The 25,373-nt window shown below is 39.7% G+C and overlaps 1 protein-coding gene across 2 annotated transcripts in view; it reads left to right on the top strand.

Moving 5' to 3' along the window:
- The window catches only part of RELN (reelin), a 357,318-nt gene that overhangs the window by 196,589 nt on the left and 135,356 nt on the right, over window positions 1–25,373 (top strand). For both annotated transcript variants that reach the window (XM_040971387.1, XM_040971386.1), the window contains exon 11: window positions 15,689–15,834. In XM_040971387.1, the coding sequence (XP_040827321.1) occupies window positions 15,689–15,834 (146 nt within the window). The remainder of the gene's footprint in view (window positions 1–15,688; window positions 15,835–25,373) is intronic.

Genomic DNA, 25,373 nt, shown 5'->3' with positions numbered 1-25,373 from the left:
TTTACATCTTTAATCCATGTGAATGGATTCTTGTTCTTGGCAAGAGATACTGGTCCACTTTAATTCTTCTGTGTATGTGGATATCTCTTTTTCCCAACATTGTTTGTTGAAAGACTAAATAGGTTCTCCAGTATGTATTTTTTCACTTTTGTCTAACATCATTAGCTTTGGGTGCTTGGCTAACGGATTTCGAGGCCTCGATTCTCTTCCATTGGTCTCAGTGTCTATTTTAATAAGAGTAACAAATAGCTCTAATTATACAAATAGCTCTACATTTTTTTTGTACCTAACATATTTTTAAATACCGGTAGTGGCTTATTCCTTTTTATCTCAAATTCTTTGACACTTGAGGTTTCTGTTCATCCATACCAGCTTTAGCAGTGTTTTGTTCTGGTTCTATAAAAACTCACTGGAATTTTGAAGGGATTGAATTTGTGATCAATTTGAGTAGTACAGTCCTTTTTTTAAAAAAAAAAAATACTGATTCTGGAATCCAGCAGTGTTTCACAGAATGCTGAAATGATGTTTGCCATGCTGGCGTCTCATAGCAGAGTGCTGGTTCAAGTCTTGGCTGCTTTGCTTTCCATCTGTCTACTTGCTAATATGTCTGGGGAGGCAGCAGAGGATGGTTCAAGTCCTTCGTCCCTTGCTGTGCTTATGGGAGACCAGGATGCAGTTCCAGGCTGCTGGCTTCAGCCTGTCCCAGCCCTGGCTCTCACAGTATTGGTGGCTAAACCAGTGGCTGGATGACTTTTGTCTTCCTACATTCCCCCCTTCTCTTGTTCTGTCTTTCAAATTAAGTAAGAGCCAGGAGAAACCTTTAAGAATGGGTGTTTATCGAGCACTTGCTATGGTCTGACACCATCTCAATATGTCCTGCTATTAACCCATGTAGTTCTCTTGACGAGTCTATGGAGCCCAGTAGTAGGATCACTAATTTTTTTTTTATTTTAGTCCACACAAAGGCACCTAATCTTGTACCTTTCACATGTATGGGCTTTTTAAGATTTATTTTATTTTTACTGGAAAGTCAGAAAGGCAGAGAGTAGGCCAGACAGAGAGGTAAGATCCTCCATCTGATGACTCAGTCCCCAAGTGGCTGCAATGGCCGGAGGTGAGCCGATCCAAAGCCAGGAGCCACGAGCTTCTTCCAGGTATCCCATGTGGGTGCAGGGACCCAGAGTTTTTTTGGTCATCCTCAACTGCTTTCCCAGGCCACAGCAGGGAGCTGGATGGGAAGCAGGGCCACTGGGACACAAACCAGTGCCCTTATGGGATCCAAACATGTGCAAGGCGAAGACTTTAGCCACTTACTGTTGCACTGGACACTCACGTGTACAGTTTTAAGAACACTATAATACTTCCCACTCTATCTTCCCTCAGACCTTCCCTTCTCCACTTCTTCTTTTTCTTTTTAAATAATATACTTTAATCTTCCTTATGATCATGAGCTTAACCCTGTACTAAATAAAGAATTCAACCAGGAGTAAGTAGAAAAACCAGTGTTTCTCATGAGTCTAAAGAGCATTATAAATGACAACTTCAGTTGCATCCATTTTTTTGGACTCTGATTATTCGTTTCTGCAAATCAAAGACATCTATATGTGTCTTTTCGGAACAGCATTATTTCATTAAGCATAATGGTCTTAAGGCACATCCCTTTTTTATGAAATGCATGATTTCATTCTTTATTTAAAGCTGAATAATATTCTATTGGGTGTGTATGCTATAAAATGTCTTTGTCCAGTCACCAATCAATGGACAGCTGTGTTGATTCTAGATCTTGTTTGTGAGTTGAGTTACAGTAAGTATGGGATACAGATCATTCTTTTATATTCTGATTTCATTTGAGTCACTTCTTGAGAATGGAACTATGGGGTCATATGGTAGATATAGTTCAGCTTTCCGAGTACGCTCCATATTGTCTTTCATAATGGTTGTACTAGTTGTACATGAGCAGTGGAATAAGGTACATTTTTTTCCCACATCCTTAACAGACTTTATTGGTTTTTTTCTCTTATTTTTGGATGGTGTTGATTTTAACTGGGGTGAGGTGAAACCCTGTTGTGATTTTTATCTGTATCTCCCTGATGGTATTTTTTTTCGTGTGTCTGTTGGTCATCTCTTCATTTTGTTGAGTGATTCCTTTGCTGTACAGAAGCGTCTTGGAGAAATCTCATTAGTCTCTTTTGTCTTTATGTCCTGAGATTTTATGGTTTTATTCAAGAATCTTTTGCTGAGTTTCTCTGATATTTTCCTCTGTTGATTTGATGGTTTCAGGTTTTAGATTAAGATCCTCAGTGCAGTGCAAGTTGGTCTTTGTGTATGATATTGGACACTTATTGGACACTTTCTCAAATATAGATTCAGTTTTCCCAATGCCATTTCTTGAAGGGACTATCTTTTCTCCAGGTATCAGTTTTTAGCTCATTTGACAAAGAATAATTGGTGTAGATGCATGGATTCATTTCTGGCATTTCTGTTCTGTACCGTTATATACATATCTACTTATATCTGTGTTTGTACCTGTTTCAAGCTGTTTTGATTTTAATTGCTATGCAGAACATTTTGAAAACTAATATTGTGATGCTTCTGGCTTTGGTTTGGTTCTTTAAATTTAGCTTAGCTGTGTGTTCCCATGTAAATATTGTTTTGGTTAGCTGGGCCCATGGTGTGTCAGTTGTCTGTTTTTTTTTTTTTTTTCAGAAAAGTAGGTCTTCATTTTACTTGTATTTTGTATCGCTTTTTTAAAAAAAGTGTGTATATGTCTAATTTTGATTGTTTATTTTTCTGTGGAGATAAAATAATTGGAGCATCTTACTCCAGTTATAGCTTGGAAGGATTTTTAAAAATACCACTCAAGAAAATATTTTGCTGGATGGCCATGAAATCACAGGACCACTCACAAACACAATATGAAGATCTAGATTGCTCACTATCCTTTAATAATTTATTCCAGGATAAAAATAACAAATTATATATTGATCCTTCAGTACAGGAGCTCCCCTGACACAAATGATGTCTTCCTTAACAAATCCAATCCCAATCATTTACTACAAGTTGACGATATTGAACCGACGGACAGGTGTTGGGAATGAGTATCCACTTTTCTCAACATAAGAAAACATCCAGGAAACTTTTGAATGTTGAGTCTAAAACCATGGCTCTTTTAGACAGTCCATGGATTTCTTTCCTGTAGCAATAATAAAGAAAAAGTTAGTCATGCCCCACTAGGGCTTGATCAGAAGAGGAATTTCTGTTGCATTTTTCATTGGCGAGCCGATGTGCAAGCCAGGAGACCTCGCATCCTGTTCCCAGGGACATCATTTATCATTCGGTCTCAATCCCCTTTACCACCACAAAAATGTACGTTCTGTACCTCATTTTACAAGTCATTATACTAATTGAATTAGCTGTTCAGTTTCTTAATGCATGTACTTTGGCACTACCCATGATAGAAATGCATTGTGTGTTTTTGCTTCGACAGTAATTTGAACTAGATTACAACTTTGCCTGGAGTCCGCTTTTGGCTTCCGATCTTGCATTCAACTCATAAGCTTACCAGTCACACATCTGAGACTTGCCAGGTGAATTACATTTACTAAGAGAAAAACTCATTGCAGTAAAGATCTATATCACTATCTGACTTGGATGTCAGGGAGAAATATTTCTCTGATATTTCTTTTTTGAACTTTAGATACATGCTCTAATAAAACCTAGCCACTTGTCATTTTTAGCTCATCTGCATTCCCATTCTCTTGCTTTGGGGTTCAAACATTTGAGAAGGAAATCATACATGTGCCAAATGAATTAAAGCGCTAGGGATAAAGGCTGCTTAAACTGTTGACGACTTGTTGTCAAACATTGCTCCTTTGCTCTGTTGCCCCTTGAGATGGATAATGAACACATACGTCTAGAAATCACAGTTTTTAAAAAGAAGGAAAAAAGCATATATCTTAGTGTTCGTGCTGGTCATAAAACATGTTAAACATCCCTTCCTTTGGACTTTTTCTTTGAGAGGAGTGTTTGTTCAAGCTACAGGTCATCTTTCTGTTTCTTAAAGTCTTCTAAGATAGCCCCACCTTAACCAGTTCAAGCAGTAAGTCTAAAACCAAGTGAGAAAGTATACTTAATGAAAAAATAGGATTATTCAAGGGAGACATTACTAGAACAAATCGGATTATCTTTGGCAGTGTAGGAGTTACTTTTTATTGAGCATTTTATTCAGTACTTACTCCCTAAGTGGCTGGAAGAATGACTGCTCAATTAAAAAGTATCTGCGTAACTCTTCAGCCAAGGACAGTCTTATCTGTGCTGGGAAATTTTTATTTGGATAACTCTATAATGCATGTGTATATGTATATAAATATGTATTATATGATGGAGTTATCATCTTGTATAACGTGCTTCTTTGAAGTCTCTAAGGAAGGTGCTATTTAACCCCATTGTTTGGACATAGACGGTAACATCAAGAGATGTTGAATAAACTTGCCCAAAATGCATCTCTCATCAGTGAACAGTCAGGGCGGAAATCCAGGAATCAGGCTCGTGAGCTTCTGTTCCCAGCAGCTTCACAGCCTTGCTTTTACACATGGAATGTCTGTTAACTCACCTGCTGACTGCTCTGCATCTACCCAACATCCACTTGTGAACTTATCCACACATTTTCTGCCCTTTACTCAACATCTAAAGGATTCTTGTTTTTCACATTTTCTCGGCCTTGCTTCAGCTTTGTTCTATGTGTGCTGCATATTACTGCCTCCAGATGAGTGATATTTTAATATGTTATAAAATTCGAAAGTTGGGAAAAGTATCGAAATAAATAGAGGACAATGACTAAAAGGCAAAGTGTTGAGCTGTCACCTTCAACTAAGAAAAGGGAGAAAATAATAGGACAGGAAAATATGAATTGCACAAAATGCATCAGCTTTGTATGCCTTTTGGTCAATATCAAAATCAGATGTATCCATTGATTAGGTTAGACATTGCCCATAACATAACCAGTGGTAACTGAAATACAAAATAATTTCTATTAGAATAATGTTTCAGTGACACTTGTGTGAATGGAATATAGATAACATTTTCATTATCAACTAAAAGCATTATTAACTGCATCTGTTAATAAAACAAGGAAAGACCATGTAGTCAGTGTGTAAACAATGTAGCTGATGATGTTATAAAGAAGGGCTGAGTGTGGCAGGCCAACAAGACTGAAACAGACAGAATCACAGTCCTTCCTAATGTGCATTCCTCTGATATCTTTTAGATATTTCTCTTTCATTGGGAATATTTAACTCCTTTCCTATGAGCCTCTCCTTGTTTATCTCAGGTATACCAGAATGATATATGACCAGATAGAGTACTTAGCTTAAGGAGTTTATGGAATCTGGGGAATTACGTTTATAGATCACTAGCTGTAAAACTGTTGTGGGTTGGCAGAGGCCATTATCACCTATTGAATCTTTAATAATTAATAAGAAATGCAAGTATGACACTCTGCACCTTCACTGTAGACATTTCTGTAAGGATGTAGCCAACTGTGTTTCTCCTCCATCATCTTCACAATTTCGTTGGCTTGCCTCACTTGCTGCCTTCCAGTGCTTTTCCAGAGAACTTGCTCCTGTGGAAGAAAACGTACAATTTATTGTGCTCTTAATTACTGTCATAATTTTTAGTTTCCACAAATCCCTAAGTAGTCCTTTGTTCACTACCAAGTTGATGGGACTTTAAATACCAGTAGAGTGCTGGTTACTCAAAAGCTCCTGGCAGTACCACCCTCATTTGCAATCTTCCCTGTGCTCAGCGTGGGAAGGAGCTATAAACCATTCAGTCTAAAATCACCTGGCTTCATTATTGAAATCAGTGACTTCGGGATCTAGAATCCATGCTTTCACTTTGGCACATGATTTTTAGGATAACCAGAGCTAAGCCAACCTGATGCCAGGAGCCAGGAGCTTGCACCAGGTCTTCCATGTGGATGCAGAGTCCCAAAGCTTTGGGCCATCCTCTACTGCCTTCCCAGGCCACAGCAGGGACCTGGATGCGAAGTGGAGCAGGTGGGACACAAACCGGCACCCACATGGGATTCCGGCACTTGTAGGTGGAGAATTAGCCAAACAAAGCGGCACACCAGGCCCAGTTCTTTCTATTTCTGAAGACACTGAGTCCATTGTGTCAGTCTGTTCAATGTCTATAGTTGCTAGAATAGTTTTGGCTACCGTTGCTGCCACCCTCACAGTGCCTCTGTCAGGTGGCACTTCTGAGAGTGAGAGACACATTCTTTCTACGTGACATGAAAAAGTCATCAATCTCAAGGCAACTACTGCCAGCCACATCAGCTCTGGACGAATGGTTTTGATTTTGCCATCAAAGATTAGAGAATGTGCTCTGATTTTTTTCTTTGTCTCTCTCCATTTAAGACATACAGTATCAAGACTGAGCATTATTGGCAGGATACTTACAATAAAATCGAAACTGCTTGGATACTGGATGGGATTTAACAGGAACAATGATAGATAACATTATGATGATTAATAATAATTTAGAAAAGTTATATCTTCGTTTTCTTTCTACTATTATTTGCGTTTCCCCCATGACAATTTTCCCAGCTTTTAGGAATGTCAGGAGGCCCTTAGGAAGATAATAGCCGTTAGGTAAGTCAACAACTCAATAAGAGGAATCACTCAGTCAAAGCAAGGCAATGATAGCAGTAGTAGCATTGATAGTATTTTGTGAAAACCTAATGGGAGCAAGCACTTACAAGGAAGCCTTGTCATCGAGTTTTAAACCTGCAGTAAATGAGCATCAAGTCTCTGTAAAGAAACTGCTTGCTTCGTGTCCAGCCATTCCTGAAATATCGGACAGATTCATGCCAATCATCACTTCCCAGCTCTTCCAGTTTACATCCTACTGATGTGACTATCCTGAAATCAAGTTCACGTGAAAATAGGAAGTGTTGAGTGTTCAGAGGAACAGCCCGGAGAGGCCGCTGTTCTGTAGCTCACATCCAGCAGAGGACGCCCTGCAAAGGAGAGCCCAGGAAAGACCTGGCAGCATGCATGGTTTGGGTTTAGGTTTCTGTTCCCCATAAAATAGAATGTCTAAGTGGACCATTACACTGCAGAAGTCAACAACGCTGCGTTGTGTTGGTGGATTTCCTTTGTTTACTCCCATCTTTGGTGGTGACTCAGGTTTTTAAAGTATGAATCATCATCCATAATCCCTTGATATCTGTGTGTGCGAAAGAGAGATTTTTCTCACTCCCTACTAATAAACGTTTATCTCTGCTCAGCTGGCTTGGTTACCCTCAGCTTGCAAAGGCATAAATCATTCGCTTCTGTCAGCTCAGGAATTGACCTCCAGATTAAATGCGGATCACTGGGAGATAGGTGCGGTTCCACCTATTTTTTTTTATTTTATTTTGAAGAAATCCTCCCACTCTGATTGCTGTGCCTGCACCTGCTAATCTTTTTTTTTCCATTTATTGCCCTAACTCATCGTGTGGGTAGCCGAGAATTCCAGATGACTTCTTGCACACGTGTATGTCAAATTGTGCTGAGAATTAAATCAGTGCTAAATACCCACACTTTGTTGGCAAGATTCAGCCTTTAATCACATGGACTTAAACAAAATTCCCTTTAAAAAATAATGTATTGAATTTTGAAAATTTCTACTAAGGAGCTGGGGTATCTAGGTTTCATGGTTTAGAAGAGCTATATCCTAATTTTCTTTCAACTGTTATTTTAGGTTTGCTTTCCCCTTAGCACATTTTTTTTTGTTGATAAATATCCTAGAATACTGACAATTTTCCTCATTTTTACAAATGCCCAGAAGCCTTATCGAAGAGTCATCAGATGAATCAACCGCCCAGTAATAGGAGCCATTCAATCAAAACTACAAAGTCTATTAGTTTTTGTATTGTTCTTGCACACTGTGAATTTGCCAAATTTGTGGTCTCAGTGGATACCAGGCTCATCTCCAGGAGTCTATATGATTTGAAGCTTTTGCTTGTCCCCTATCTAATACTATTGTCACAAATTGCTGAATTATCCATGGAGCCAAGAGCTAATTATGTTGAAGTTATGAAAGAAAGGTAAATTCGTGTGGCTAAAAAAATTAGAAGTCTTAACACAAGTTGAAGTTAATGCAAAATATATGTATGTATATATCAAAGAGAGAGGATAAAAGGGAGGCTTACACTCACAGGAGGATTCATTGCTAAACCTACTCTGCCAATAAAATAAATAATAGCAAAAATCTAATAATGATAATAAATCTAATAATAAAAATAAAATAATAGCAAAATCTCATTGCTAGAGATACCTAGTTAAGACCGAGCTTGTCTTCTATGTCATGTTCCATGGAGCGCCTCTGAAAGCTCCCAACAGGCCACTTGATCATTTTTATTTTCCTAGATTATAAAGGACACGTAGGAGAAAAAGACATTTTGCCTTTCCAGAAATGTCATTTGCACATCCCAGCGCCTGGAAGCTAGCTGGTCTGCGGCTTGAGGGATTTGAGCGCTGCCTTGCTTGTGTAGATCAACCTGTGCTTAGACCGACGCTTCGCCCCTGTTCCCGTGTCTTGTTCCATTAACAGTCAGAACGTGAAATACGGTTTCTTGGCCAGCTTCCAGCGTAGTTAATTGCATGCTGTCTACCTACATTGCCTTCACTCAGGATGTTCTTCACGTTGGATCATGTAGCCGTTCGTGTCATGTTTCCCCCCGAGAGATGGGCCCACGATGTTGTAGCAGGAGCCAGAGTATAATTTGTTAAGCTAATAAGAATACTTTGGGGATAAAGGGTTAAATGGAAACGGTGTGCTTTTCACAACTCCCTTCCAATGAGGCCTATTTGTACAGTAATTAATGTGGAATACTGCTAGTAAAATATGCAAGAGAGCCAGACCACGGAGGCAACTTATTTTGAGAAAGTCTGGAGAAAAAAATTATTCAGACAAATAACCCCCATGGCCTTTTTGCCTCCTGAAACTTTTGTTTTTGATTTGTTTTGTTTTGTTTTGTTTTGTTTTGGTTTGGTTTAATGTGAAGCTGACACGTTTCATCCCTGAACCAGCTTAATCTTCAGTGAAATATGTCTGATTCTACATGAACAGTCAACCGCAGGTACAGTTTGTACTGTCTTTTCCCCAACACAGCACTCAAGAAGGTGAACTTGCATCATTAAAGATTGTTAAGTGAATGAATGATGATAGAAGCAAAAAGAGGGGTGGGGGAGAGACGACATTTGTAAATTTCCTAAGGTTCTCCAGTCTTTAGCATAGGCGTTTCCCTGCAGTATCCCATCTCATCGTTAGTATCATCTCCATTTCACAGATGAAAAAAGTGAGACTCAGAAACACCAGATACCTTCCCCAAGTTCAAACAACTTTGAGTTTCAAAGCCAACTCCGTTTCATTTCGATCCGGCCTTTTCACTCCGTGTTATAATGCAGCTCCCCGTGTTCGCTCTGGCCTCTGTGGTCTTAATTTGAAGAGGCAAGTCTGAAATCCTCAGATAACTGTGAAAGTCAGGTGTATCCCCAAAGACAAGGTTAACAGCTGCCCTATGGAATTTTACACTGTTATTCTTCCTCTCATTACTCCTATTCAAATCTGTCACTGTTGCCATTTTAGAGTCATCGTAACTATTGCCAAGTAATTATGCACTTGTCACAAAATATACCATAAAGTGAATCTTTCTAAACCTTGGTATCAAGTGGTTCAAATGTGAATGCTTAATGAGTCCACAAAATAATGAGGGAAACACTCTTTAAGCTCCCTAATATTCACTCACTGGGATTGAATCTGTTGTGTTGACCAGAGAAAAAGCACTCAAACCCTCTGGCAGCTGGGTTGTATTAATAGCCAAGTTTTCAGGTGTTTAACTGGCATTAAATTATCTAGACACAGAATGTGTGCAAAATGAGAGAAATTCATTTTGTGTCCTGAGGGAAACCATTCTCTTCCATTTACTTACTTTTCCCATTTTTAAATTCCTACTTTCTTTTTTTCATTTTTAGCTGCAGGAAAGGCTGTATTTTTAAAGCCTGTTGAGCCAGGATGGGTGTGAAAAATATGCATTTCTATGGGATATCTATAGAATAACAAAAGCTAAGACATAAGAAGCACAATTATATGTAAAATGCATGTCAGTCCACTGCCAAACACTCAAGCACACACCAGACATTAATCCAGAAATTCCTATACTATATTTTATCCTATCCTATATTTTATCCTATCCTATATTTTATTCCAGCCAGACAGTGGCTAATTTATGCCTCTGCCAACAATGTCATTTTAATTAATTTTATTCATCTTATTTCTCTTTCCTGTGCTCCTCATATCTCATCTGTTTGCATTGCCTAGATTTTAATTAAAAAACCTCCTCTCTCTAAGGAGCAATCCGAAGTGGCAAAAAATAATCACTTAAAATATTACAGTCATTAAAAAATTGGCTGTGGTGGAAGCCATGCATTTTCAATTTTCCTACAAATGATGTTTTAGCTTCCTTTTAAAGTGCACTTTGTATCTGAATTGTCTACCACCAGCCAGCTTGGCTATCAGAAATGGTCTTCCAGCTGGGTGGGCTGAGTGACAACTCCTTAATGGAGGAAATGGATGGCTCTGCTCATGTGGAGGCGCAGGCATACCAGGAAGATTTTATTCCATCTGCCACTGGCTCCCTCCAAGCTGGCAGTGCCCAAATGCCCCACACACTCAGTCCAACAAAAACGATAGCATCAAAACACTAACCTGTGAGACTACAGATGCTTGCAAGAATCATTGGGGCCGTGGGACTCTGGGAAGGGAGTGTGCAGGGTTGCCTCGCTGTTCGTCTTTGACGAAAACCTTGTTCACCAGTGGTGGGAGCAATTATGAGTACTTGTACAAGTCCAGAGGTGAACTTGTAACGTTTGCACCAGAGCTTGGGGAGCCACTCTAGGAAAATGCCACCCTGAATTGTAGCCAAGGACTTGTTACATTGAGGAATTTTGCACTGATGTTTCCTGTTGATGGGTTTCTCAATGGCAAATTCTTGTCACTTCGTTACACCGTGTTCTGCTTGACAAGCAAAGGAAATTCATTTAGCAGCAGAGTAGGAAAATATTTTTTATTGACAAAGAGAAACACAAAGGACTATATTTAAGAGATTTTTTTAAATGGGAAGTCTGCTAGTACTTAGAAGTTTGTATAAAATCTATTTTTGTTGATTCATGCTAACATAATTAAACCAATAAAAGTAACTATACTTAATTTTATAATCTATATATATTAAAAGGACTGGAAATAGAAGAATACGGAGCCATCAACAGAATTCACATTTTGATCATCCCCCAAATAGATAGGCAGTTATCTGATTGATGTATGTTCACCATAAATTGATTAAAGTTATGACTCAGGAAGTCACGTGTGATTTACAATGAACAGTCCAAGAACACTTGCTATGTTTTCATGGTGATCAAAATAAAATAGTTATAAATTCCAAAAAAAGTTTTGTTTTTATCGTATCAAGATCTTATGTATCTTACGACATCAGAGATTTAATCTTTGACACTATTTACATTTTTGTGATGGCATGCTTTTGAGTTAAAGCTAAACAAAACTGGGGGGCAGTATTGATTCCTGAAATGCTTTTGGTAATTTTCACGCATGTCTCATTTGGATTTCTACCATAGTAGACTGATCTTGTCAAAGGCAAATTCATCTTTCAGGAGAAGTAGCTTCCAATACATTTACATTATTAAGTTTTTCTGTGTTAGAAGAGTATTTGGTAATCTGCCAAAATTTGAAGGACTTTACAGGTACTCACTGATGGTTCTGTCTGCCGTGCTAGTAAATGAATGTTTGCAGTATGTTCACCATACCATAACCGGTGATATACTAGTAAATTTTACTGAATATTTTCCATTCATCTGAAGAACTGTAATGACCAGTCTAAGAAGCAGTTAAAAATAAGTTAAAATACTCCCCTGGTCTGTCGTATACTACTAAGTTTATAGAATAACCAGTAACAGCATTTTAACTATGCATTCAGAAATAATGATCATTTTATAGCAGCTAGAAGCTTCAAGCAGAAACTACCTCCTTGTGAGATTTTTGCTTTTCAGATCATTTCTAGGGAACAGATGATATTGACTCGAAACCGAAGCCCAGAGGAATCAGAGGACTTGTGTAAAATCGTGTTGCTTCTAAGTGGAGTGAGTGCACTTGAAAGGGACTTCTGATTCCAGTTCCCCATCTCCTTGTGAACGGACAGGAAGTGCCTTCTCATGCCCTTACTGCCTTGATGTTTTTGCCTTCCAGTATTTTGTTCTTTGCTAGCCCTTAGTTCCCTAGGTTAAGAGGACAGGCTGAATTAACTAAGTCAGAGTCAAGGGAGAAATGCAAGCAACATCTACCCAAGAGGGCTGAGGATTCCCATTCAGAGGCAGCGATGCCGATTGCAAATCCGTCCCAAGGTGTTCCAGCATTGGTTTGTAGTCTGGGAGGCATCGAGAAAGAAAGACTGTTCCAAGACACTGAGCCCCTGATGGCTCTCTATCCCAACACAGAATTCCTGAGAAAAATTCTAACTTGCCTACGATTGATGTAGGTCTTCTTTGAATGAGAACCCTAGCCCGGGTTTGCTGTTCCTCCCAAGACTCCCAAATGCAGGGTTTCGTGTAATCTCCTTCTTAGGAAGGGAAGTGGACTCAGTGGATCCCTCCTTTCAAATAGTTCAGGAATCCCCCAGTGGAGAGGCCTACTGCTGTCATTGTCGGCTCATTTATCCTTAAGGGATGGCCATTTGTTGAGGTTGTGTCACCCATCACCTTTCTTTGGCCATGTGTCACTGTACTGCCACATTGAAGAATAGATTATTCTATCATTTCCCTTACCCACAAAAGACATGGAGCTTTTTGGGGAAGGCAGAACAGCCCAAACTCTCTCTCCTTAGCCTCGGTAGACAAAAAGAGGATGCTTTCAGTACAAAGGCTGTTATAAAACACTCCCCTATTTATTTGAGTTTAGACTAGATATTAAGTATTATTCATTTACTATATATTGGTTTAAAAAAAAACCTAGATAAAAAAAATTACACCATTCCGTGTAATTTTCCATCTAAATCTTTCAAAAACAAATCCTACTAGTTCTGGTTACAAAACATGTTCAGCATTCAATTAAAATGAAGACGTTTTCCAAGTTGCTTTCTTCATACGTGCTATAACCAGTATCACTTTTGTCTGATGAGTGTATGCTGTTGTGGTTGCCATGATAGCTAGTTTTCACTGGTTGTACAATTACAAAATGTTTACTAAAATATTGGATATATTTGCTAACAGCAAAACAACAAACAAAATGGTATTTTTAAATAAATGTTTATTTGGTTGTGGAAATTCATTTTGATTTTGCAAAACTAGCGTAACAATATGTTACGCAGTATTATAATGATATGAGCCTTTACTCAGTTTTTTTTTTTTTAAACTCAGCGGTCAAAACTCTGCAGAAAATGTCAATGATATGAATCTTAGAAAGGCAGCACAAGTTATAACAGAATTTTAATATTCACGGAAACTTTCTGAGATAAATTGATATTTAACCAGAATGATGCTGGTTTAGTCGTTCTTTTTACTGTGGGAACACAGCAGTTAAGTTATAATACAAATTCCTCTCTTTCGCAGCATCTTGCGTGGCATTTGCTTGGACATTGTTTGCGCTGGTGCGTGAATCCTTACGTTAATGCCACGTCAAGGAAGGGCACAGGTGATCTAATGTGAAGACCATTCGTTAGAGCTCAGGGGGCTCGTGATTAGGAAGTAGCCGTTGTTCGACTTGTTGATCTTCGTTATCGTTACATCATGCACAGTGGCAGATCCTTGTACTTTTCATCTCCTGGCAGTTTCCCGCTCACGGCCGCATACACTGAAATCTCGCTTTTAATCTGTATCTCTGGGCTAATGATCAATGAGTTCCATTTGGCATCCGTGAATAATCTGATTTCATTCTGTGTGACAAAGATTCACAAACACCTGTTGCATGCCACATCCTATAGTAGTGACTGTGATGATGATAGGACCCTGTGCACCTGCTTTATGTCTCAGCTCTGACATGAAAACCTCGGGATTAGTTGCTCCTACTTTCTTAAACTTCTGAAAGCTTTATTTACACTTCCACACAAGTGGTCATCTCGTCCCTTCCCGGTTGGTTTAGTCAGCCAAAGCCAATCTAATTGTCAGACATTTATTTGCACCAATGCAATGATGCAGAAATTCTGGAGGCTTCTACTTACTGTCATGCAAATGGATGCCAGCCTGATTCTCATATCTTGTCTACTTTGCAATTATGCTGTTGATTCCTGCTTTTAATCTAACTTGCATTTCTGCCCATCCTTTCCATTCAAATGCTCATTCGTAAACTTTGTCCATCTAGACCAGTACAAGACCCAAGATTTCCATCTTGTTGGACATATTGGTCTTAATATGTGGCCTGGCATTGGACCCTCTCTTTGTGTGTTATTGCATAGATCAGCAGCTCCCTCACCAACGCCTTGGTTAATGGCCTTTGTGTAGTGAGTTCATCACCATCCATCGCTATTCATCCTCAAAGAATAATTACTTGGAAAAACAGAGCCATGTCATGTGCTCGTTTATGTACTGAACCTAATCTGCAAGTACTTCTGAAGTCCTACTGTGTGCTAGACAGGATTCTAAGACCTGAAACGCAACAAGGAACAGAACACACGTGACCCCTGCCCTACAAACTCACGGCTCCCTGGATCTAACAGCATCTTCATCCCGTTGACTTTTTTCATTCTGTTTCATTTTAAAAGACTGTAAAACTCAAAACAATATTTGACCTAACATGTGATAGCATTTATATATGACATTATCAAAAAGTGTTTAACACATGTGTATAACAATATCTAGAGGTAAATACTAAGCTTACTCAGCAATAAAGTGTGATCTTACATTGGACTGTTCACTGTAAGCTGGGGGGAAAAAAAATGTCAGGAAAAAGCAATCTCACAGGAAATCCCTGTCTCTAAGTCTTTGCAAGTGTTCTTTGAAGAGTAACAAAGTCTGTAATTTCCCGGCTCTTCCCTAAGCTCGTGGTACACATCTTTGGTCTAATCCAAAACTTTTACTCAAAAGCTAAGAATATGCGATCATTTCCAGGATTACTTTGACCTTTCCTTTAGTCCATGTTTTGATTAGCTGGCTATTCTACTCATATCCCAGTTACAGACAAATTATGAACAACTTGAATGGCAAGACAGATATATATGGAATATTGAAAAGGTCAGTGCGATTTAGCCCGTAACCACAGAATTTAAAATATGTGACAAGTCACTATCAGACTTAATTCCCACAACAAGGTCTATGGTAACGATGGGAAATCATTCCAATTAAAATATTCTCGCTTCATACTAACGGCTGAAATGGCAAAGTTCAAATGCCCTCTTGGCTCTTCTTTTGTGATAACTTAATAAGTTAGAAAGAAATTGTAATTGAATTAAACAAGGCAAAAATAAAGAGAGAGAGAGAGAAGGGGCGGGAGAGGAGTCCCAAGCCCTTTTGATTTCAGACTCCATAGTGGAGAGAATAATATGATGACTTCTCTGAAAACTCTAATTATGTGTGAGTAAGACAGTTACAGCTACAAAACCAATTCAACAGCCTCCCCATGCTCTCTTTTTTATCTACAGCATAGCTGTCAGTCAGATGGAAACTCCATTTATTTCCATGGAAATGAAGGCAGTGAGTTCAATTTTGCCACCACCCGGGATGTAGATCTTTCTACAGAGGATATTCAGGAGCAATGGTCAGAAGAATTTGAGAGCCAGCCTACAGGGTAAGTAACTGCTATCTCCCATGCTGTGTGTAGCACTTACATTTATTCCGCTGGGCGTATTTTAAATGCTTATTGTTAAGGAGCAAAAACCTACATAAACCAACACTGATGATTCTTAACAAAGACAAGCCCAAAGGGATACATTTACCCTATTTTTATGCACATTAAACATTTGTGATTAAAAATACCTTTTTAACTTCACTCAAAATACATCTCCTCTTAATTTCTTTAGCTTTCTTGAGATTTTGAGTTGTCATCCCAGGGTCTAAGATTTATAGTTGCTGCCACCTGATTTTCACTGGGATGTAGTTTGGATCTATAAAAATCATCTAAGGGATAAAATTTATCTTTCACAGATAAGGAGAAATTGGGGTTTGAGGTTTAAGGAGAGCAGAGCTGAAGCAGTGAGGGAGGCTTGACAGTAATATTTTCTTGCTGGCCCATGCTTTGTGCCATCACCTGGGCCTTAGGTCCGTCATCTGTCTCCTACAATTTAGCAGAACTTTGGAGATTAAAATTAAAAAAAAAAAAAAGGAATAGGCTCAGAGAATCGAAATCCATAAGCTAACCTGAACTGAAATTCCCAAAGTTTCACCTGGCTTTTCTCTTTACAATGAAGGTCATTTTGACTACTATAATGGGAGAGAACGAAATTAACCCAAAGTACATTTTCATCATGATTGTGAAAGAGCGATGATTACTGTGAGAATTTTTCCTGGAACGTAGTGCTTAAGGTATAGTCGTCAGTGTGATCTCAGTGAAGTGAATGGAGACTGATGGAGTGGCTGCATCCCCCGGTGGCTGGAGGCAGCTCCCTTCTTGGTTATAGAACTCGACTGCCCGTGCCAGGACCTAAGGTTGAAGCACAAGACATTCATTCATTCCCACTCCTTCTTCTCTCCAGATTCTCCTCTCTCTCTCTCCTTCCCTTCCTCGCTGGTCCTGCATGCCTCTCTTTCTTTCCCGCCCCCCTCTCCCCCACTCCCTCCTCTATCCTTTCCATCTCTTCCCGGAACGCTTGATATTTTAATAGCATTTATTCTAATATCTCATAAGACAGATGTCATCGATGTCACTTATATTTAAGAAGAAATCTGAATTTTATTTTCATCCCATTTCCTACCGGTCCCACTGCATAAATACTCCCTTGCCTATGTTTTTACATTGTGCCATCAAACATGTCTGTAAAATAGACATGCTTCGCTAGAAGGACAGTCCATTGTGTGGCATCGAGGAGACCAGGTGCAAAAGCATGGCAAGGTCCTATAAGTTAATCTTATAAAGGAATCGGTCTGTAGAAAGGAATCGGAATACCAGATACACATATCAGACATTGTGTGTTCCCAAAGAGAATTTGGGTCTGTAACTGAATGACTCAGGTGGTCTCACTTACGCTATTTGGACATTTTTGAAGATTCAAGATTTATCAGGGTTTTAGTCACAGTTAAGAAACGAGGGCTTCCGTGGCCCGGCAATGATCGGCAGAATTCTGTTCCATTAACATGTAATCACGTGCTTGACAAAAGCACCTGTGGCACGCTGATCGCTTGCGCAGTGAAATCACTTCCATTCCAAACACAGTTTAATTATTCTAGACACCTCTCTCAGGTTTATGTGCAGCTGTTGACCTTGGGATATCAGGCCACACCACCACAATGATCTGATGCACACTGTCCTTTGATGGCCCATGTATTGAGTTAGTAGCGTGTGTGTGTGTGTGTGTGTGTGTGTGTGTGTGTGTTTGTCCAAGGAGAATGAGAAGGTCTAGGATTCTCAGTGTTTTGGTTGATGATTAAAAATGCTGGTTTAATTCATGCTGGGTTTTGAAGAAGAGGAAAGAGGAGTGACTTCTTGCCTCCCCTAGAATCCCAACTGTCGTTTTGCTGGTCTAGGAAGTCATTCTAATACGATCGTTGTTAATCATGATTTCCAGAAGAAAATCTTTGTCATAGAATCAAATGGCTGGGAAGCATTTTAATCTACATGTGAACAAACGCATGCAAAAGGACAGCCTCGCAACGTGATATTGAACGTGCTGCTGTGTTCTCTTTGCCAAGTTCACTGAATGTCTTATTCTTCTTGTCTGCCCCGCCACCCTCACAATTGGCCATTCTAAGCTCAGTTGATAAAATAGAGGCAAAATACAAGTCGTAGGTCCTATCTACTCGAGCATAACCAATGATCTGCTTGAATTCTGCAGCAAGTGTTAAAATCTAAAACTATTAATATGCATCTAACACTTCTTTCTCTCTTAACCATGTTTTCCCCAAAGCAAAAGTGAGGGAGAAAAGAATATATGATCCGTTGCAATACTATTTTCAGAATAAGAGGAATGGCAAGGCAAAAAAAAAAAGCTTTGTTTATAAGCACTGTGCCAGTTATCCAAGTTTCCCTGTCACTTGAACCAAAGCATTTATTCTCATTTTACAAGGATGCAGGAACTGCTTGCACATCCCTAGAGCTTCCCCCAGATTCAGTGTTGGTGACTATAAGAAGACTGATTTGAAGGACTTAAAGAGAGAGGGAGAGATTCCATCCCCTGGCTCACTCCCCAAATGGTCACAGTGGCCAGCACTGGGCTAGGCTAAAGCTATGGGACAGGAGCTTACTCCAGCTCACCCACAGGAGTTTTGGAGGCTAAGGACTTGGATGGTCTTCTGCTGCTTTCCCAGGCAGAAGGAGCTGTGTGGGAAATGGAGCAAAGGAACGCCAGCCTCACAGACCCACGATGCCACAACAACAGCCCCAGCAGGGATTCTTTAAAAAGCAGAATTGTAACGTTTCTCCTAAAGAAGAAATATGTGTTACTTTAGCAAGGGAGAAACTGTAATAGATGCACTGATAATTTATGTGAGTTGTAACTTTGGTTTCACCTTACTCACATCATTTAATTAGCAAGCCCGGTGTCTCACCTCACTGAGAGTATCTTTCACATGGGAGAGAGCTTTGTAGAACAACCCATAGCTATATTATGGTAGCTATATTATGGAACCCATCTACCTGTCTTACATACCAAATGCCAACATCATGTGTCTTTTACTATTCAAATAACTTTTCAAAATAATCTGTTCTATTGCTCTCACCACAATATTCCTACTAAAGAGAACCTCTATAAATACAATAAATATTTAAGTGACTGAACAAAGCGAGCTTGCTCCAGTCTTTCCCATTTGCCCCTTAGTCCTTGGAAAATGACAAAAAAAAAAAGAGTAATGGAATCTTTAAGAGCATTGTAAAACCTGAAAGCGTTTCCTGGTTGGGCCAGGCATGATCAGGAATTGCAGGGAGAGAGAAGGTGGAAGCAGCGTCTGCAGCCTTGAACACGGAGATGACCCAGTGCTACTGCCAATTCCTGGATGATAGACACGGGTGTTAAATGGAGCTCCGAGGTGGGGACAGCTCAGCAGCTGAGCCACTGGCTGCATCCAGCGCAGGCTTCTGGCACAGGAACAAACCATGCATGTCGACACTTGGACTGGAAAAGCAAGGTAGTGTGCCCTACCCTAGGCTCGTCCCAGGCCTTGGGTAACTGAGCAGTTTTATACTTCAACTAGAGAGAGAGGCACAGAGACATCTGAGCACATGAGCTGAAACTGCCACATCAAATAGCATCAAACTAAGGACCTCAGTGCTGAGTAAGTGGCAGTGGCAGAATAAGCAAGTGGATCCCGATTCATGGACATCCAGAGAGGCAGGAGTGAACACACTATAGCAGTGAAATTAGATCCGGTAAGACGTGAGAACCGAAAACATTCGACTTTGGGGCAAAATTTAATGGATATTAGATAGAATTATTTAATTATTAAATAGGCAGAACTGCTGAAGGAAGGAAGTGTAGTGAGTTGATAGTTTGAGTCTTGAGTCCTTTTTTATCACTAGACACAAGAAGGGGCAAGCAGATATTTCTCACGTGAGTAATTATGTCAGACTCAAAAGATCGGAGGGAGTATTAGGCATGATTTATTCAAATAAACAATTGGAAACGAATGTTGCTAGAATTAGGCAGAAGGGGTTCCCCTGAGTGAAGATATTTTGTAAAATGAATGGGAAAATACTGAGCCCGAGACCATCAGGAGGACAGCTGGGGTCAAGGACAGAAGAAGAAATTCTGTGAGCTTCCGGCACAATTCATTGTACTTCCCTTGGGAGCTTTAAACATAATTTTTGGAAAAGAAAGCAAATATCTTAACAGTTCAAGAAAAATAAAATCACATGGAATGTAAAATCCTTGTTCCGTCTAAATACTATCAAATGCTAGGAAAAAAATAGAGACCTTTCTAGACATCTAGTCCAGGTGTCTCAGCAAGCCTGAACCGTGTGAGGCAATCACCCTCAAATGTGTTCCGGGAAGTTGAGACATAGGGAAAAGCAGAGCACTGAGCAAATTTTGAAAAAGTATAAAATTTGTAATTCGGTCTGAATCACATTTATTATTTCTAAGATTTCAACAAAAAGTGGGAAGGAAACAACACCAGAATCCCTCACAGTGGTAGGGGCAGCAGGTGGTGAGCGACGGAATAGCGGGGAAGTAAAATACCGCCAGAAGTCTTAGCGTGCTTCAGGTGAGCAGGTAAATTGGGTGAACTTCATGTCAACATAAGAACTTCTAATGTCCATGAGAATACGTTGAAAAAAAAATTAGGCCAGCAGACTTCATGATTTCTTTCTTTTCTTTCTAAGATGTATCTATTTCGCTGGAAAGGCAGATTTACAGAGTGAAGGAGACAAAGAGAAAATTCTTCCATCTGCTGGTTCACTCCCCTAATGGCCGCAGAGGCTTCCAGCCGAGCCAGTTCGAAGCCAGGAGTACCCTCTGGGTCTGCAATGCAGATCCATCCTCTGCAGCTTTCCCAGGTTGTAAGCAGGAAGCTGGATCGGAAGTGGAGCAGTCGGAGCACGAGCCGGCATCCGATGGGATGCCAGCCCCTAGAAGTGAAGGATTAGCCAGTTAAGCCAAAGTACCTGGCCTCATAGGCTTCGTGACTTCTAAGTCATTAGGTGGGCATAGCACCAACAAGGTATAATCAGTCCGGCAAATGCCAGAAATGTGGGGGAAAAAAATTTTAAAGGGTTAATACGCAGAAAGCAATGTGTCAGGAAGCAATTTAAATCTCCAAAGTGGTCAGTTTGAATGGGATATTTTCATTTACAAAGTGAGATTCTCACAGTAAGTAACTTGCTTTTGTCTGAGAGATTCAGACTAAAATGACACATGAAGCTGGTGAATTTACCCTAATACACCAAGTAAAATCAATAAAAGGAAGGAAGGAGACACACCAACATGAGGTAAAGTGGAATTCCAATTCCAATATTCATAGGGCCGGGAAGAGGACATTTCTTGTGCCAGTGTGTATCAGGTGTTTTGAATAGTATATGGTATACCATAAGCCACTGGGCACGGTAAAGCCAATTATTCTACAATCATTATTACCAGCAGCAATGTAATATGGTTCAAATGATACTCAAAGGAAAATTACACTGATGAGTGAGCTATAAAAGAAACACAGAGTTAAATAAACCAAGGGAATCTAAACCATTCACCAACTAAACATAGTATGTCATTGTACAAAGGCTTAGTTAAGGGGTGGTGCAGTGGCGTTGTGGGTTAAGCCTCCACCTGTGATTCCAACACCCCCATATGGGCAGTGGTTTGAGTCCCAGCTGCTCCATTTCCAATCTGTCTCCCTGCTGATATTCTGGGAAAGGCAGAAAAGGATGGCTTAAATTCTTGGGCTTCTGTACCTATGGGGAAGGGGGAGATACTTAGCTCTTTTCAGCATTCACAAGAACCCAAGATATCAGACACAGTGAGTCACACAGGAGGACTTTATTCGGCACAGGGGGAAGCAGCCTCGTGGAAGGGCGCAGAGGCAAAGAGAGAGGGGCTAAAGGAGAGTGCCTTTATGGGGAAGGGAGAAAGAGAGAGGCCCTCAAAGGAAGGGGCCACAGGGATTCGTGGGGGCAGTGGCTCCAGGGGACTGGAGGACAGGGCAGACAGGCATAAGGCCACAAGAAGTGCAGACCAGCAAGCCTTCAAGAAGCCAGGACTCAGGGTCTCCATAATCTCCCAGTCGGAGTCACTGCTCACAGATTCCTCTCCCTCTCTTTTTCTCCCTTTCTCTGTCTTTCCTTCACTTTCTGTAACTGTGCCTTGTAAATAAAAAAACAGATAACATTTTTTTAAAAGAAAAAAAAATGTTAGTTAACGCAAGGTGTGCATATCATGCAAATGCAAAAGTAGAGCCTCATACACTGTTGTCACTCGCTGTTCTCTTTTCCCCTGTTCGGATTTTCTTTTTAATCTAGGATCTAAGACTGTTAATTAGTTTTTGTATTGCTTCAAATAAAAACAGCAATTCTTCAAATGACACACACACACAAAAATAGTGTAAGTAAGGCTGAATTTTTTATGATGGCCTTTCATAGAAATTCTGATCCTTTTGAAATTCACGCTGCATAGGTGAATGTTTTGCCTTCGGTGCCATTGTGGGGTTGGCTCCTAATCCTTTCCCACACCATCAAATGAGCATCAAGAATTCAACCGCTGCCTCTCTAGCCCTGTTCTAAGGAGATGATTTTAGAGAATCTTCTGTCTCACCGGTGGATACCTACTTCCCTTGCAGACCAACAAAAACCATCTCCAGCTTAGCCCCTTAAATGTACATTTGTCGTTTTTATCAAGAACAGCCTTCAAACTTACTTTTAACTTCAGCACAGTTACTAAGCATCTTCTTGTAACCTTTCACAAATCATTCCCCTTGTCCTATCCAAACAAAATGTTACTTCTGACTTAGCATACTTTTTGCAAAGGGCTTCAAAAGCTACAGAGCTAAGTGAAGATACAGGTTAAGTGAACCCAATGTAGATTACAGGCTAAGTAAGTTCATGTTTTATTAAATAGGTGTTTTTATTTACAGACACACTCGTTTTTAATAAGGCACGACCCACTTCATCATTTAAATAACAAGTTAAAGCATTCCTTTGGGAGCCCTGATATACCGTGAACCAGATCTTAATGGGAAAGACCCACAGGATGAGAAAGGACACACAGTATTTCTTTCAGATATGTATCCCTTTGATTAAAGATGCTTTAAAGAATATCATTTTGCATACTGCACTGCAGCGTCATCCAACATTGTTGCTCTATCAATCCCAGTATAAAAAAATGATCATTTTTATGTAGAAATTTCATTTGAATTGTCACTTTGACTTATTTAAAAAAAAAAAAGGTGGCAAAAAAGAAATTAGCAGTTGTTTACATTCTGTAATGGCCAAAACATTACGTTACTTTTTCGAAACCATCTCCAGTCCAGGTTATATCACTGTCTCCTTGATAAGAAAGCTGTGTGCTTTCTGAACATCCCGAAACCGTTATTCTTTATTAGTGTTATTTCCACAAGACTGAAAACAAACATGATGTGTGTCGTAAAAGCCTAAAACACAGTGTAATGCCAGAAAGCCACCGAATAGAGTGCATTGTTCAGCGGCCACACCAGGAGACTGTGGAAATGCAAGAGAGTGGAGAAGCCTTCCAGCCAGGTATGCGCCTTAGCTCACTTCAGAGGGCTCAGTGTGGAGGCAAACCTCATAAATATTAATGAAGGTGGAAGGGTCTGTATCTTTGGCACACCCCTTAATAAGTAAGCAGAGAATACATCCCCAATAGAGACCTTATGAATGTGATGAACTTTTTCAACCTCAGAGAATTCCTGAGATTAAAAAAAAAAAACTTACAAATTTGGTAAATATACAATTTTACAGCCATCCTTTATTCTCATATCTACACTCAGACCTAACACCTTAACACTGCCAACTAGATGGTTTAGTGTATTTCAGAGGATATGATAAAGCAAAACAAATTTTTCATAGACAATGACTTTAGTGCCCTTATTCCAATATTATCAGGGAAAGAAATTATATTAGCCCACTATTTCGTAGGTCCATGTGCTCCATGTTTTCATTATTCTATAATGATAGCATTTAACTTTTTAATTCTACCACATATAGATGGAATATTTTTCTTTCTTCTTACTTTTTTCCTGGAAATGATTTGCTTATCACAAAGCAAATGTGTAAATTCAAAGGACCCCTAATGCTGATTCCTGTCCTTTAGGGGTTAAAGTGCTGCTCTATAGGCTGCTGTGTATCTGCTCAAAATATTTTTATGAAAATACATAGTATGCCTGAACGTGTTTTTTTAACCTACTGTAAATAACTTCTAGTCAATTAGTATAATTGCTTAAAAAAAATACTTAGTTTATATACTGAACCCCAGTTAGGCAAAATTACAATGTAATAAACATTTAGTGTACTTGGAAAATATATCTGAAAGAATAAAAAAATCATAGGATCATTAGATGTGTGTACATATCTATATTTACGTATGTGGTATTATGTTTAGTTTTAAAGTTGTGGCTGTATTGCTCTTAAAATTGTGTATGTCATTCTTAGAAGTATTATCTGATTAAAATATAGTTAACATGTAGTTCACCTTTTTTGTAAAGCATGCCATATTGCAACCAAGATACCTCTCCCTTTGTAACACACACAGAGAAAAGCCTTGTTTTTCAAATATAAATTAAATATTATGGTAACCTTGCTGTCTCTAAGGAACAAGGCTGCCTTTAGGCGTTTTATTGATTAGAAAACCTTTCTTCCTGTGCGCCAACATCGCCTCGCTCTATTTGTAATAAATAATAGATCCCGCTGTATTTATAATAAATAAGATAGGGGCTTTTCATTTGAGAATCAGTCATAAAGGAATAAATATAAATCGCAAGGTTGTAGAGAGCTCTCACCCTTAGGCACACAGAACCTCTAGTGCCGCTGCCACGGAGCTGCGTTTCCATGGGGAAAGCGTAATTTAAACTACAGAGAAGTCGCTCTTTTTGAAGGAAACTGCCATCCGTCCAACCAAAACACCTCCAGATATGTGAAGCTCTTCAACCTCTCCTGGTCCTGGTAAATTCCACTTGACGCGATCCTTCTCTTAGGAAGACTCTAGAATGATACCATATTTGTCCTGGAAATGATCGCAACTCTGCAGCCTTGTGGATTGGGACGCCGAGTTCCAGGGAGGCGGTGGCTTCCTGTGAAGGCTGCCAGCAGTACTCGGGGGGTACCCTGAACGATGCCGCCAGTAGCTGGTGGTACTCAGGGGGTACCCTGAATGATGTCGCCAGTGGCTGGTGGTACTCAGGGGGCTACCCTGAACGATGCTTTCCCTCCAGCCGTGCTGTGGTCAGTATTTTCCACATTCATCCAAGGCTGTGCTTGTCCTAGGATAGGCTGCTCCCAACTGAATTTTTAGTAAATACAAAGTAATTTATTCTGTTTCACTTGATAAATCTGGGGATTTCTTAAAAAAAAAAAAGACTAAATGAGAGGGAAACTGGATATGTCAAACTTAAAGATTGAAAATAAGCACATGGTCTGAATCGTATCTCACAGAACTTTTGTCTGTGGTCAAGGCCACAAAATCACGCGTGTCAATGAATGCAGAAAAGTTACAATGATTAAGAGAAACAGCAGCCCTCGTT

Source organism: Ochotona curzoniae, unplaced genomic scaffold (genome assembly GCF_017591425.1).
Source record: "Ochotona curzoniae isolate NIBS_2020 unplaced genomic scaffold, NIBS_Ocur_1.0 contig_21, whole genome shotgun sequence".
Taxonomy (NCBI): Eukaryota; Metazoa; Chordata; class Mammalia; order Lagomorpha; family Ochotonidae; genus Ochotona; species Ochotona curzoniae.
Note: the sequence above shows the minus strand (reverse complement) of the source record. Positions and strands in the feature narration are given on the sequence as shown.